Source organism: Ammospiza caudacuta, chromosome 2 (assembly GCF_027887145.1).
Source record: "Ammospiza caudacuta isolate bAmmCau1 chromosome 2, bAmmCau1.pri, whole genome shotgun sequence".
Taxonomy (NCBI): domain Eukaryota; kingdom Metazoa; phylum Chordata; class Aves; order Passeriformes; family Passerellidae; genus Ammospiza; species Ammospiza caudacuta.
In genome coordinates this window covers 87579779-87595362 of record NC_080594.1, presented here as the reverse complement: position 1 = coordinate 87595362, position 15584 = coordinate 87579779, and the positions used below count along the sequence as shown (strand labels likewise).

The 15584-nt window shown below is 45.1% G+C and overlaps 1 protein-coding gene across 1 annotated transcript; it reads left to right on the top strand.

The window, feature by feature from the left end:
• Window positions 1-3523: 3523 nt before the first annotated feature.
• Window positions 3524-13806, top strand: LOC131554459 (regucalcin-like). Its single transcript, XM_058799903.1, has 7 exons — window positions 3524-3649; window positions 6949-7117; window positions 7567-7749; window positions 8983-9198; window positions 10652-10783; window positions 11399-11553; window positions 13252-13806. The coding sequence occupies exons 2-7, from the start codon at window positions 6952-6954 to the stop codon at window positions 13300-13302; spliced, it is 903 nt and encodes a 300-aa protein (XP_058655886.1). The 5' UTR covers window positions 3524-3649; window positions 6949-6951; the 3' UTR covers window positions 13303-13806.
• The last annotated feature ends 1778 nt before the right edge of the window (window positions 13807-15584 follow it).

Here is a 15584-nt window from a genome sequence, read left to right as displayed (position 1 = left end):
TGTGCTCACTCTCACACCATCTGGCAGTAGGGTGATTGCCAGCACAACAGAAAAAAACAAGCCAATCTTTTTTTATGTTGTTGCTGCATTAGAAAAGTAAGAGCAATAGCTTGTACAGGCATGAAAAAATGGGTCAAAGATTAGTTTATCAGAGTTGGCTAGGAGGCACCTGTGAGCCACAGGGAGGAGGACATGGCTGCTGGAGCCCCTCTTCCTCCATGCTGTGCATGGGTGGCACTGGGCAAATGTCTGAGCAACTCATTTCTTTGTGCTTTGTGAGTGTGAGAGCACGGGCTGGTAAAATAAGCTGCTGCAGACATTTTACAAATGAATGCCACCTCCCCCTGCAGTAAAAGCACCTACTCTTCTTTGCTGCACAGGTTTTGTGGGCTTCCCACGAGCAGGAAGAGCCAACTCTGCCAGGAGAGTTGCATTTTTAATGCTGCCGAGATGCCCCGGGAGCGCGTCTCAGCGTTGGGGCTGGAGCTGCTTCCTGCACCCCAGCCCTGAGGAGCCCAAACTGGTGCTGCTGGCGTATTTTCACTCAGGTCCCATGACTGGGTGCTGGATCTGGCAAACTGGAGCTGAGCCGTTGCCGGTTCCCTCAATTAGGAAGGCTTCCTGACTTTTGTTTAATCCCTCGCTTATTAATGGCGCTCACCTCTTTGATCAAAGATCAGCACTGATTTCAATTAGGGTTGAGCAAGAACTCAGTGACAGGAAAGGCAGTATCAGGAGGAGCAGCTGCTGAGCCCTCAAGGGTTTCTTCATCCTCATGACCAAAATCTATAGTAGTAGGTGAAGCGTAGTTGTTCCCAACCAAGCTGGAGAAAGCTCTTGTAATCCTTTGCTGGCAAAATAGCTCTGCTGGAATAAAAGCAGGCGGCACTGACTGCCTGGGGAACTCCAGTTCTTCCCATCTCGAGCACAAGGGAGGGACCAGGCCCTTCCTACAAAAGGGTGAAGCCAGGAAAAGATAAGCTTTGGTTTCACTTTTGAACCACGCTGTCAAGTGGGATATCTCTGGGGTGAGTAACCATACCTGTATCTGCCCGGGGTTTTTAATGCCTGTGTCTTTGTTAACTCTGCCTGTTAGAGTTAACAACAGGCAGAGTTAACAAGGGAGGGGGCTCTTGCCCTGAGAGCTGCAAAGGTGCATAAAAACTTTAAGAGATCAGGACAACCAAATAACAAGCAAACTTGAGTTTCTAGAGCTGTGAATGATGGGATGGATCCTCAAGGGGAATAAGTAACACAAGTATATTTTGGAGAGATATGGGGAAAAAAAGAGAAGCGATGGATTTACCAAATATTTGCAAAGCCACAAGAACAAATTCTGAGCTATTGTCTGAGCACACGCCTGTGGGGAACAGAAGACAACTATTTAAATACCACATTTTGTGGTGTGATAATGCCTTGATATTCTCCTGACTATGTTGATAAAAACTAGGGTCTACAAAAAACAGCGGGTAAGAGTTGCATCAGAGGACACAAAGCAGTGGGAGAGAGGAAGCCACACCAGGAGGAGACAAGTGGTTGGGTGTCAGCCAGGGGTACAGGGGTGCGTTGCTGCCTTTGGCCAACTTCACTAGAAACTTCTGCTTTGCAACCCAGCAACATCAGAAACAAACAAAGGGCATGGCAGGGCCAGGCTCTTTATGTTGTGGAAACAATTAATAGAAAAGCTGCTGGCTAGCAAATACATGCACCTGCTGCTGCAGAGCTGCATCACTCATCAGCAACACCCACAAAACCTTTGAGATGTGTCTCTTCCTAAAGGGACTGGCTTCTGGAAAGGCAGACATGTGGGATGTTGAAATGGCAGAGTGGGAGATGTGGTAACTGTGTTGGTAGCCTAGAGGTGGTCAGGGTAGGAATAAGAGATGATGCAAAATGTGGCAGGGGCATCCCCAGAGCATTTGCAGCCACATGAATAAATTAGAGAGATGTGTTCTGGTATAATTTTCCCAGCTGCTGTCCTTCCTGTGCCACTGATGATCCAACACTCAAGCTGCTCACCCAGCAAGCTGCACGTTTGGTGTTTTCATTGCCAGCAAGGTGAATTCTTTGTCCCTCTGCCTCACTTGGTTTTACGTAGCTGCAGCCTGTGATGGGGAAGTCAAGTCACCAGAAGTAAAAGGCTGTGTGGAAAATGTGGTTTTCTCCTCCAAAATCCATTTAAAGAAAATGCTTTGGGAAATATTTTGTAGAAAACAAGATAACTTATATTTCTAAGTTGTTTTTTTTTTTTTTTTTTTCAGATGAAAATTAATTTTCAGTGAAAATTATCATAAGCCAGAATTTTCCTTTTGGATATGTCTTCCAGCTGAAAATGCTGTGGAAAACATGTATATTTTTATACTTGAACCTCCCTTTGAAAGCAGCAGAAACTGAGGGTTTGTGCAGAGATGAGTTGGAGCCTTTGGGGGCCAAGGAAAGCTCAAAAGGGTCCTCAAGGTACCCAGAATCACATTGTGTGTAATACAGTGATTTTGGAAGGAGTTTGACTTGGAAATATACCTGGCTTTTTCCCTAGAAATATTTTAATTTGTTTATGTCTTAGGGCTGTAATTTTTTAATCTCTGAATGTGGATTGATGGTGACTATGGTAGGATAATACATCTATCTTGTCTGCTTGCTTATCAGGGAAACGTGTTCATCCTGTGAATCATTTGAACATCAAATTACAGTGTTCATTAAAGTCTTTCATGAATAAGGAAATGCATTGTTCCTGCATTCTGGACTGGGGCTGATTTCTCCCAAGGGGCTTCTGCCCTTGCTGAGTGTGGCCCTGTCACCAAAACTCTGGTGGTCGCTCTGGCTCAGTGCCCAGCTTGGTCCCTGTCCCCATGGCAAGCCTGCCTTGTCCCCACCTTGCTGGCCCTGCCATCCCCTCACTCTGCTGAGCAGGGCTGGCTGGGAGAAGGCACTTGGCATCTCCCACCTTGGCCTCCCATAGACAAAAAAAGAAGGCAAATGCCAAAGGAGGAGGAAAATAAAAGCCAGGCAAGACATCACCATCCTGCAGCATCCATGGCAGTGGCTGAGAGTGCCTGGTAAAAGTCCTGCCTCTGTGTGCTACAGGCAGCAGCTTGGAGCTTTTTGCCAAAGTGGGATCAGGCTTTGCGTGCTCAAGGTGAGGAGCCCTGGGACTTCACACACAGGAAGCTTGTGGCACAGCTGGGAGTAGGAGCCAAGTCTTAAAGATGATAATAGGCCTTAATCACAACAATATGTTTTTCTTTATCAGAATACTACAAAACCCTCACTCGCATCTTTCATTAACCTTCCCTTTTCAGCACCCTAAATTTTGGAAGGCTGAGCTAGCCCTTGGGGCAACTGAATGGTGCAACGCCTCAGTTTCCCTCTCACACTCTCCCGACATGAGAAAAATACTGAGCAAGGATTTTTCTCTATCACATGTCCTGCTGCTGGCACTGCAAACCAGACCATTCAGAAAGGCTTTGCTCCCTGCCTCATCATTCATGTGACTGCTGACTGAATACAAAATGTAAAGGGTTACCTGCTCCATGCAGATAACATCAACTGGTGCACATTTTTAACCGTCGCTGAAAACAGCAGCCAGTTTCATTGGACCAGTGCTGGAAAAGAGTCACCAAGCCAGGGCTGGCAATATTTTCCTCAGCAGGTGCGTTGGTGGGATGAACTGCAGCGTTTTGCATAGGTGTCCTCCAGCTTGGTAACGATATTCAGCTGCTTGACTGAGGGGAAAAGGGTTCTTAAAATTCTCTGGTTTATGCAGATGGTTGCTTGAGTGTACATTAAAAGTTTTAGCTGTCTGCCTGCTTATTTGAAGGGTCAGTTTGACATTAACAATGAAATGATGTGTGTTTGCACGGGAGGGAGAGAGGGAAGGAAACAGCAAAAAACCACTTTTAAGGTCAGTCATTCATTTGTATTTTACCTGTATCTTTTTAGGGGTACTGAAATGACCAACTTTTGTGCAGATGATTTGAAAAGGGATGTGGACAGAGGTCTAGAAAGACTGTTTTCAAATGGCTGCCAGAGAGAGGGTTTAGTTTCTAGAGCAGAGAGGATGTTTTTACATTAATTTTTTATTCCTAACAGGAACATTTTCTTATGGTCTCCAAATTCTGATAACTTTTACCCGTAAAACAGTTTAACAATTTAACTTGGAAAATGTTTCAGTGACACCTGTCCATCCCTTGTGCATGAGTCCAGGAGGCTGCAAAACCAACAAAATGTTGGAAAGAGGATATAGGCAGGGTGGATGTGCTGATTTTTTCTGCAGGGATTTTGCTTTGGGAGATTACAGAAATATTTGGTGATTTTTGCTTGGAATTTCTCATCTTTCCTTGCATGCTCATCTCTGATGGGTCAGTGCTGTACCAAGCAGGGTGCAAGGTGCCACAGATAAAGGTGTCCAGGTGGCAGGATGCTTGGGGACTGGCTATGCTGGGATATTTTGAACTGGGTTTTTGGGGGTCATTTCCTCATTTTTCCCTCTGAGATGCTGTATTTGGTGAAATGTTACTGCTGCATAATTCCCTGGGGAAATTTGCATTTGCAGCAGGGAGGGCATGGCAGGAAATGAGCAGAGCACTGAGCAGAGGGGGGACAGGGACTGGGTAGGACAGGGCTGAGTCCCTCACAGCTTGTGGGGACTCTTTTGACTCTTTTGGAGGCAATGCTGCCAGTTAGGGTTGGATGGTCCTTCCTGTTAAAAGCCTCCATTTTCAGCTGCTAGTAAAAATTAGTGAAACCTCAGCTAGCAAAACACAGACCTTCCCTTCTAATTGCCCTCTTCTTAAAAGCAGGGAGGGGTGAGGATGATTTGAGCCACAATATTCACCAGTATGGGAACCTCCACAGCTGGAGTGACACGCAGGAGTTATTTCTGTGGCAGAGGGGAGGGATGCTGGGGCTGAATGTGCATTCAGAGAAGGTGGGTGTGCTCTGAGGGTCCATGGGACAGGGCAGGTCTCTGCAGCATCGCTGGGGGAGCAGGAGAGGGGGAAGCAGGCAGCTGGTGCAGGCAGGATGGTTTCTCGCCTGCCTATGCCTTGTGAAACAGCTGGCAGTGGTGTGATTGTGTACTCCTCATGTGGCATGTGGGATGGGTCTGTGAATCAGTATTTCACCATAGCTTATCATGCCAGGCCCCTGTTTTGGCGTTGCAGAAGTTGGACAAGGGGCGTGTAAATGAAACAGGAGCTGGTGGGAAAAGAAAGGTTTAATAAGGCTTGGTTGGGTGAATGAAACTGCTGACAAGACAAATACGCACTGGCTGCTGCAGATCTGGAGCCTTTCTGCCTCTGCAGGAACCACAGTGCTGCCGGGCTGCTGCCGAGCTCCTGTTTTCCCACAGGGGTGAGAACAGCTCTGTGTTTCCCAGGCCATGCTACAATAAAGTCAGCATTGTGTCTCCAAGCCATGGGTCCCACATATGGCAGCCACATGACACAAAGCTTTAACCCACAATGAAACTCACTCCTCCAGCCCAAGCACTGTTTAACAGGTTTCTGGAGGTTAAAACTTGGCATCTTGCTGTGTATCTTCATTTATGCTTTAGATGCTCTTTTCCTGCGTGGAACACCTTGCTGCCCAGCCTCTTGTGGCCAGTGTATTTTGGAAGGGAAAAGGATATATTTGATAGATGGGTTGTTTGAAACTTGGTGATGTGACTCATTGCAGGAAAGATCCCACGTCCCTCAGCCCTGGCATTTCCACTCACAGTGATTGACTGGCTCTTCCCATGTATTTTGAAGTGCATTAATGCTAATTAATTATTTGTACACCTTATCACTGGCTCACCTGCTAGGAAACAATACCCACTTGAAGACAGTAATCCCTGGGACTGATGTTATGTCAGGGATTGGCTGCCTCCCAAGAATTATCTCCCAATCTGTGGAAAAAATGTGCTGAGGCCAGTGGGTGCAGCAGCGGAGGCAGCTCCATTAGGGGTGACTGAGGCACTGAGTGGGCCCCTTTCTTTTGTAAGAGCTCAATGTGGAGCTTATTGCTCACTTCCCACCCCACAGCAAGGTCAGGGAAGGGACAGGATCTGTGTTTTTGAGGACATCAGTGGGTACTGGACATAAAACTGATGGGTTGTGCACCATGTGTGGGTGTCAACCAGCTGTGGCTGATTGACCGATGTCCCTGCAAGCACCCTGCTGCAATGGGGACAGGGGAGCCAGAGCATGAACAACTTGTGGCAGAGGCAGGCATATGGAATGGGAACTTCACTGGTGGCTTTGGCCCCCCAAGCAGCAGCTGGGGTAATCACACCCCAGAGCTTGGCATTGGGGAAAACTTGGAGTGTGCAGCAGGGGTTGGAGATGAAGTTGGGGCACTGAGGGGGCTGATGAAGAGGAAAGGCTTAGAGGGAAAACAAAGCAGTAGAATTTCAAAGGCAGGAGCCTTCCTCAGTATTTGCATATTCTCACTGACTTGGTGTGGGAACAGGCATTTGTTGTGCAGTGGCTTCTGTGGCAAAGTGGAGTGGGTGCTGTGGGTGTGTCAGTGTCTTCCTGTGGAGGAAATCAATTCACTTGTGTTAGTAAGGCAGAGCCTTGATTTTCCACAAAAAGATTGATCCACCACTCATTGGTGCTGCTGCCTTCTGATCCCTCCCTGTGGTCAAGGGAACACTTAGGATCATGGATCCCCAGACAGCAGCTTGGTTCCAGCTTAGGGCCATAGCCAGCACTCCTGTGCCTGGAGACAGGTGCCTCATCAGCAGCTGTGGCTTAGGAAAGTTTTGGTGGGGAGAAGCTTTGGCACCTCAAGGTCAGTTCCAGCTATAAGGCCATGGAAATGTCATAAGAACTATTAACCTCCTAAATTACTTGGTTGTGGGATTTGGAGTGCTTTGCTATTTACAACCTCTGCTTTTCAACATTGTAGGCATGGAAATATTCACATGACAGCTTTTAATTACATCCATTATTAACTTCCCCTCAGACCATGTCTTCCTCCATCAAAATCGAGTCCGTTGTGAAGGAGAAGAACCGGATGGGAGAGTGCCCAGTCTGGGAGGAAAGGGAGAATGCACTTGTGTATGTGGACATCAACTCACAGAAAGTTTGCCGCTGGAGCCCCGTCACTAATGAAGTGCAGAGTGTGTCTGTGGGTAAGAGTCCACACTCACTGCTTCATCCTGGGACTCTGTCTGTCCCATCCACCCCTCCTGGTAGGAGTCCTGCAGGTTGGTGGTCTCTCATGGGACCACACTCCCTGTCTTCTCACAATGTGTTGCTGAGCACAGTGTGGCCTAAGCCAGCTGAGTGGAGAGGACCATTCACGTGTTGCTCCTGATAAGCCTAACAGGGAATGCATGTTTCATTTGGGACTTGCAGAGGAAAAGGTACAGTCCTAATGGCTGTGCCCTCCTAGAAGGTGGAAAAATCCATGGAACACAGAGCCAATGAGATGTGCTCACAATCCCAGGGGAGAAGGATCTCAGCATCAGCTCAGCCTTTCCTGGTCAGGGGTGTCCCGGGTCAAGCCCAGATGCCCTCGGTGAGGGCCGAGTGACGGCCCCAGAGCTGCCCTTCATATTCTGCTCCCTCTCCCCCACAGATGCCCGTGTCAGCTCAGTGGCCCTGCGGCAGTGTGGGGGCTATGTCATCACCCTGGGGACCAGGTTTGCCTTCCTGGACTGGGACACCCAGGAGGTCACCACCATCCTCGAGCTCGAGCAGGATAAACCCAACAACAGGTTCAATGATGGGAAAGTGGATCCAAAGGGGAGGTTTTTTGCTGGTAAGTTCCTGGCAGAAATTTCCCCTGGAGCAAAGGGAAACTAATTATAGTGTATTTTATATAAGGCATTTTTATTTATTCCCTGTCTTGTGAATGCTCTGATTGGTTACTGCCCAGTGGAGGAGGACAGGGTACCCTGCATCTTCTGACCTAGATGAGGACAGATGCTGCTGACAGGGGCCATCTGACAGGAAGGCTTCCCTACTTGGTGGAAGGTGTTTTTCAAACAACTACCTTCATGGAAAAGCCAGTGAAGGGTACATGTAGGTGGGACTTTTTCTGGAAATGTAGAGAAGGATGTAGCTTCTAGAGCAGAACATGAGCTGCAGCTTGCACCCATTTTGTGCATCCTCTCTTGGTTAGCCTGTGGAAAACAAGGATACGGGGGGGAGATCCTCAGCCTCCTGAAGGCAAGAAGGAGGTTTAGGTTGTACATTGAGTGAAAGGTCTTCACCCACAGGGTGGTCAGGCACTGGAACAAGCTCCCCAGGGAAGCAGTGATGGCACAAAGCCCGACGGAGTTCAAGAATTGTTTGAACAATGCTCTCAGGCACATGGTGTGCACCTGTATTTTAATGGTCACAGCCCATTTAAATTATGAAAGTAGCCTACAAAGAGCAACAACAAAACCAGCATATGATTGATGCCTGCCTGCATCTCAACTTCTGCTGTAAGCAAAAACTCAACCCTCTGGGGCGTGTCCTGGCAGTCCGTTGGGTCTTTGATGTCTATGACTTAAAACTCATGGCAATGCAGGAACATCCTTTCATTGGCCAGGATCTGCTCTGTGGGAGGCAGCTTCCCTTGATCTGCTCCTTTTGCTCTTCCTCATCAATCTGACAGGACCTATTAGTCCCTTTCACCATAGGATTGCAGAATTGTAGAATCATAGAATGATGTGGGTTGGAAGGGATCCTTAAGACCATGTAGTTCCAACCTCCCTGTTGTGGGCAGAGACACCTTCCACTAGATCAGGTCGCTCAAAGCTCCATCCAACCTGGCCTTGAACACTTCCAAGGCATGGGATACCCACAACTTCTCTTGGCAATCTGTTCCTGTACCTCACTACCCTCACAGGAAAGATTTTCTTCCTAAAAATATTTTCTTTTTAGGAAGAATCACAATCCTGTGATTCTCCCTAGAACCTCTTGGTAACACTTGGTTTTTGATCAAACATGAGGAGCAAGCTTCTAGTTTCTAACCAGTGCTCCCACTTCCATTTTTCCATTTCAGGCACGATGGCTGAAGAGACGGCGCCAGGAGTCCGAGCGAGGCGGCAAGGAGCTCTCTATACCCTCTTCCCTGACCATTCAGTAATAAAACAGCTAGACCAGCTGGACATCTCCAATGGTCTGGATTGGTCCCTGGACCACAGGACCTTCTTCCACATCGACAGCCTGTCATACGCTGTCCATGCCTTCAGCTACGATGTGCACACTGGAAAGATTGGTACACATGTTTTAAATTTGGTGATGATTAGTGCCACTGCTCTGTCTGCAGAAGACCTGGGCCTGTGAGATGCAGGGCATGTTCTTTTGAGAGATTTCCTATCTTCTGGTTACAGCTTGTCAGCTGGCTGACTGTGATATTCCCCAAATTTACTTAGCAGGCATATTTGGTGAACAAACTTTTGACAGTGTTTCAGCTTTCTTTCATCTGGAGAGATGGCTCATACTTAGTCCTGTTCAAGGAATTGCAGAAAGAAGTCATTTACACTGCAGAATGAGAAAGAGCTTTTAGGATGGTATTTATTCTTGAGTGCCATCTACTGGAATTCCTTTGATTGTACTAGCTCCATAAATACAAGTGGAGAACGTGCATGTATGTATTTCACAGAAAGGTTTTCAGAGGATCAAGCTGCCATTGTGACAGAGTTTTCCCTACAAAATTTTTGAAATTAAGATGTTTTCAAATTTAACTTAAATTCATTCTATGGATAAACATTTTTTATTGTATCTTCAAGGAACTAAATTTAAGTATAAGCAAAATGGATCTAACCTCATTTCAAAACTCTTTGAAATATTTTCATGCTGTATCAAGCTGATATACTCAACAGGAATTTAAATGTCTGAACTGCCTTTGTACTTTAAAGAGGGCAGACTTTGGGTAATCATAGATGAAAATCACACAAAGTAATTGCATTCACTCAGATTTCATTTTGTTGAGAACATCTCTTTCTACAGATTTTAGGATGTAAGATTTCAAAAGAGGATATAATGCAACATTTCCCCCTGCAAATGTAAAAAAGTAACATGTTTGAGTTTCCTAGGCTTGGCTTTATGTCCACAGCTGTCTATTCTTGGGTAGTGAAATGACCAGAAGGTGCTGGGTGGGTCAGAGCAGGTGATCCATGACCCATGGGCCCTGCTCCATGAACCTGACTGCTCACCAACATATCTGCACTGCATCCCTGACCATGAGCTGGTGTCCAGGTTTAATCAAAACTACTTGCTTGGTTTGCCATTAAAAAGTAAATTTTTTGATCTTTTGCTAGGACAGATTGCTTATCACCAATGTTTAAATGCAGGTAATTATTTATGTGACATGACCAATAAAGGTCCGGGAAAATTTCTTGCACTTGCAGTGGCTGTGTTGTGGCAGGCAGCAGGTGGGTTAACAAGAGAGATGGGGGCATTTTGTTCTCTTCTCTTGGTAAAATAACAGGAGCACTAATTTGGTACAATCCCAGACTGAAATGTCTGTGCTGGGGACTTGTCTCTGCCAGGCTGGATTAGGCTTTTAACACATCTGCAGAATGCAGGTGTGATATACATTTTGCAGCATGTCTTTCTCACAGAAAATGAACGCAGCTGTTTGCAAGGGCATGGAAGAGGTTAGCCTGGGATCTGATACACAATGGGTAGCAGCCCACATAACATCGGCTTTGTAACTCTCCCTGCAGCCTGCCCCAAGCTTTTGTACCATCTGGAAAAGGAGGAGCAGATGCCTGACGGGATGTGCATAGACGCAGAAGGGAAGCTCTGGGTGGCCTGTATTGATGGCGGCAGAGTCATTCGCATCGACCCAGAGACAGGTAAGGCCTCCACCAGTTTGTGCATGTACATGTGAGGGGAATGGCAGCAGGGGGAATGGTTTGAAGAGGAGATAAGGTGAAAAGAATTGCCCATTTCTGCCCCATGGGTTGCCAAGAGCATGGCTGGCTCAGGCTGTGATCATGTAAAGAGTGCAGCTCCCTGTGCTGCCTCCAGTGTCAGGTACCCCTGCCTATTGTTGGCTGATGAAATGCAGCACACTCTTCTTAATAGTACCACTATCAAAAAATCCCCCACAAAATGCTGCATATAACATTTCTCAGTGTTGAAATGTTTAAATGGAAATTGCTTTAAGGAACTACATCCATCCCAAGCCAGGTGTCCCTGCCCTTCCTGACCTCACACACAGTACTGCTTTGTTTTGAGAAAAGGAAATGAAGCCTCGCAGATGCGGGGGAGAGCCTGAAAAATAGCTAGAGATGAGGCAGATGAAATAATTTGGTTTCCCCACAAACTGTCCTTTAGGATGTGGTCTCTCTCTGAAAGGGAGGTGCCTTCTGAGTAATGGCACATCTGTGCCATGTGTACTAATAGTATTCATAATTACATGCTTCCTAAAAAATGAACATTAGAAAACAACTCTACATTTTTCCCAGGAAAAAGAATCCAAACTGTGAGGCTGCCTACTCCAAGGATCACCTCTTGCTGCTTTGGTGGAAAAGACTACTCAGAAATGTATGTGACTTCTGCATATGATGGACTGGACGAGGCCACCTTAGCCAAGGAACCTCATGCAGGAGAGATTTTCAAGGTGAGCAGACTTTATTTCTTTCTTTGTGTACATCAGACCTGCCAAGCCTCGTGTTCTGGGAGTGAGGTGGCCCCGGCTGCCTTTGCTCATCCCATTCATCTCATGAGCTGCTCCAGGTGCATGGCTTGTCCCCCAGCCAGGCCCAGCTGCTTTTGCAGAACTGCTCATGCAATTGGAAGGAAGACTTGGAGAAATTACAAGTTATACTGTTGATATCTGGGTTGGCCAAAGCTGACTGGTCAAGATCTGGAGGCAGTGAGTGGGTATGGATCTGCCATATGGATAGTGTGTTCTGTAATACACTGCAAGGAATTGCTTTTATCTCTTACTATAATTTAATCCCTTTTGCAAATTTCATTCTCTTACTTCTCAGTTTTTAATTGTGCCAGGAAATCGAAATGCTTACAGAACATATTTCTCCTTTAAAAATTAAATGTTTAAATTTACTAGGCAAAATTTTGCGTCTCAGTCTGAAAACTTTTAGGATTTCTTTTTGTCGGTTAAAAAATGTGAGGATTTGAAGGAATTTTGAATGAGTTAGAAATAGGATTTCTGAGTTGTTTTAGATAATGTGATTTATTTTTTTAATCTTCTATATAGGTAGAAAGGGTGAGTTTGGTTCACATCTTCACCACATGGTTTAGAAGGTCATGAGACTTTTAGTTATAAGATCTTCTAAGGATTTATTAATTAATAAAACACTGTTAACAAGGATATTCATGTTTTTGATTCAATCTTTAAATATTTCTTCTTATGGATTCATGTTACAGTGTAAGCTTTCTTAGGTAATCATTTTTTAATATGCAAATCTATAATACTGTATTTTAAAATTCAAAACTTTCCTCTACTTAGTTTAACGTGTCTCTACTTTAAACTATAAATCCACATTCTCACTTCTAGCGCTAAAGTTTGGAAACCTTTTCTCAGGTCTCAAAGCAAATTCTGTGTTTATTTCTAAGCTTTGCCTTACAGGCCTAGAGTTCTGGGAATTCCCTGCATTTCAGATTCCAACAAAAAATGATTGCTACTTTTTAGAAAACATTTTTGTCTGGGGCTCTTGAGTCTGGAACTTGTTTCTCTCTTCATTTTTTTTCACTCCATTAGCAAAAAGGACATCAGGAGAATAAAATGCAATTCTTACTCAGCAATTGCCATCAACCCAGACCAAACTCTTTTATCAGTTTGGCCACAAGATGAAGACATGTTACAGGAGGGATGGAAATCTTTTCTGGGATCTGGGACACTCCTGTTGAAAAGCAGAGCTTAGAGCAGATATCTCATGGCTGAGAACTGATATATTCAAGCACCACAGTTTAGAAGCCCACAGGAGGATTAAATAAGCATCTTTTTGGTTTTGTTCTTGGGTTCTCCAGTTCCACAAGGGAATTGATGTTTTCCAAACTCACATTTGTCTTGCATGGGCAAAGCATGTTAAAAATTACTATGAATTGTTTTGAAGACAAGGACTACATACAAAGGCCACAGATAACATTTCAATTAGCAAAATTATTGAGTAGTGCTTGATAATCTTAGTGATTTTAAGGAGTTTGGAAGAACCCCAAGTCGTGACTCCTTTTGGGCTCCTCTTGAAGCAGGGGACCCTCCACATAGTAGTCTGCTGCTATGGCATTTGCTCTACAATGTTTGAATGCTTTCATTATATTATCTGTTTCCTTTCTTTTATCTTTTTTAAAACAGATAACAGGCCTGGGTGTGAAAGGGATCCCACAGAATTTCTATGCTGCTTGAACCTTGACACTAAACAGCAATGAAGAAACGCTTCCATCTAGTAGTAAATCTGACTGGAAGAAGTCAAATGAACTACAGAATTTATTTGTGTGAAGAGTTCTAAGCCCACATTTGTGAGTGTGCTTGTTTGGAGTTGAAGATATTTCTCCTTCTGTGGGCCTGTGGCTTGATGCAATAGGTTAGAGGGGTAAAGTTAATCTGTGTTACACCTTGGTAGCTTTTGTGACTTCCCATAAACCTTTAAATGCTCAAGCGTAGTTTCGCTGAACTTTCTGCCGACCAGCTCTGGATTTTCAAGTCTGTGCAGTTCCCAAAGCAGAATCTGACTTCTCATGTTACAGTGATGCACCAGCAACGATATGGCAGATTTTAATAAACATTTTAAAGAGTGATGTCCTGAACTGGACTGTTCCTCTGCTGCAAGATTCCCCAGGATTTGCTTTTGTTTTTTGTTTTTTTTTTTCTCCTTTAATGATCAGACCTATTTGTAGTATCCAGGTTCCATTTTTCCATCCTCATTGGCCTTCTTCCAGGATGTCCTGTCTTTAGGACACCCCTTAGGCTGCTGAAAATAAACTACACAACTATGTTTAAAGAAATGCTTACAGATGTTTTTTCCTCTGCATGCAGATGTTACCTTGAAAGCACTGCCTGATCACACACAGTCAGTGCACACACAGGCTGGGAGCCACCAGGACAGCCTGGAATACCAAACATGGATGCTTGGTGGAGTTGTGTTGTTATCTTGTTGTTGTATTTCATATTTCTAAAGTCCCATACTGTCACAATCATATTTCTAAAGTCTCATACCTTCTCGGAGATATTTCTTGGGGGCAGTTCTTCACAGCTCTGACTTCTTCTCCCGCTTGTTCCTGCTTCTTAGTCGGGGCTCCTTCCAGGCTCTCCCTGACTGGCCAAGCCCAGCCCCTTTTATCCCAGTTATCTTCATTAGCCACAGCTGCTGCCCAATTAAGGACATCACAGCTGCAGCCCATCAAGAACAACCAGGGCTTATCAGGGCAAGGCCTGTATACAGATATTCAAATATAATACAGATATTTTACTAAGGCTCCTACTACAGAGTTGTCCTTTCAGGGGTGATATTTCCATACACACACACACACACGCGCGCGCGAACAAACTTCCCTTTGCTTTACAGCCTTAATGTACCCACGGCATCACCATCTTGTTCCCCTTTCTTCTGGGGCTCATCCACTCCCATTTCAAGTATTTTTCCCCTTTTTCCCTTTAGATCCTCCCCTCCTTTCTCCTCCAGAAGGCACAACACCAAGGTGTATTTTTACAGGCTGTTTAAATAACGACCGAGCTCTACCCTGGACTCACTGAACCCTGGTGATCCTTTCAGGATTTCAGAATGCTCCAGACCTGCAGACACACAGTGAAATCTAGCCTTAGCATTGAGTTTGCCATCTTTTTGCTGTCTGGAAAGAGACACAGCATTTTAAAATAACACATTTTCAGATCTTTAGATCTTTAATGCTGACACTTTGTAATGTTGCAAAGAAGGCAATAATCCGCATCATTTACCAGACCAGATGTTTCAGTGTCTTCCTCTGAGGTATTTGACCTTTTCACCCCTGCTATTCAAAGCCCTCAGACACTATGAGTAGGGAGAAAGTACTCAGTGCCTCATGAAGATAATCTCCCCCAAAACCACAGAGGAGCAGGGGAACTGTGGTTAGCCATGCAGAAATATTAAACACAGTTTGCATGGGGCTGTACACAGATTGCCTCTAAAATTAGCTGTTTTCTCCAAACGCAGAATCCCTCTCCTAGCCAGGGGTCCCTCACAACAGTTTTGAAAGAACCAAACTGAGTTGATTTTTTTCCTTTAAAAATACCCATATTGCCCAACTCTCTTATGTGGTAGCCTGCTGACAAGTAGGAGATCTGGTGCTGAGATCTGATCAGGCAGGGGATGGGTCAAGCCACATGTCCTAGGAAAACGTTGTACACATTTCAAAGGTGACTGGAGAAGATTAGGTGGTGTCTCTGACCCCTCAGCAGAACTGGGCCACAGTCCAGAAAGAGATCTGAGATCCAGAGGACCAAGAAGGGAGCTTTATTCCCTAAGTACTATTGAATATACCGGGCCACAAACAGGATTTTCCAAAGTGCATTATTTCAGTGCAGTTACTCCTGAAGTCTGCTAAAACCCATGTTAGATGTTTTTCAGACACTTACTTTAGATCATTAGTCAGTACTTTTCTCCTGTGTTGCTTGATCAGATCATTTGTATAACAGGATGAAGAGGCTTAGCC

What these genes read in the sequence shown, in the direction of transcription:
- LOC131554459 (XM_058799903.1), top strand. Translation starts at nt 6,952, where the DNA reads ATGTCTTCCTCCATCAAAATCGAGTCCGTTGTGAAGGAGAAGAACCGG. An exon ending in TGTGCACACTGGAAAGATTG is followed by an intron (nt 9,199 to 10,651) that starts GTACACATGTTT and finishes CTCTCCCTGCAG; the next exon opens with CCTGCCCCAAGCTTTTGTAC. An exon ending in TCGCATCGACCCAGAGACAG is followed by an intron (nt 10,784 to 11,398) that starts GTAAGGCCTCCA and finishes CATTTTTCCCAG; the next exon opens with GAAAAAGAATCCAAACTGTG.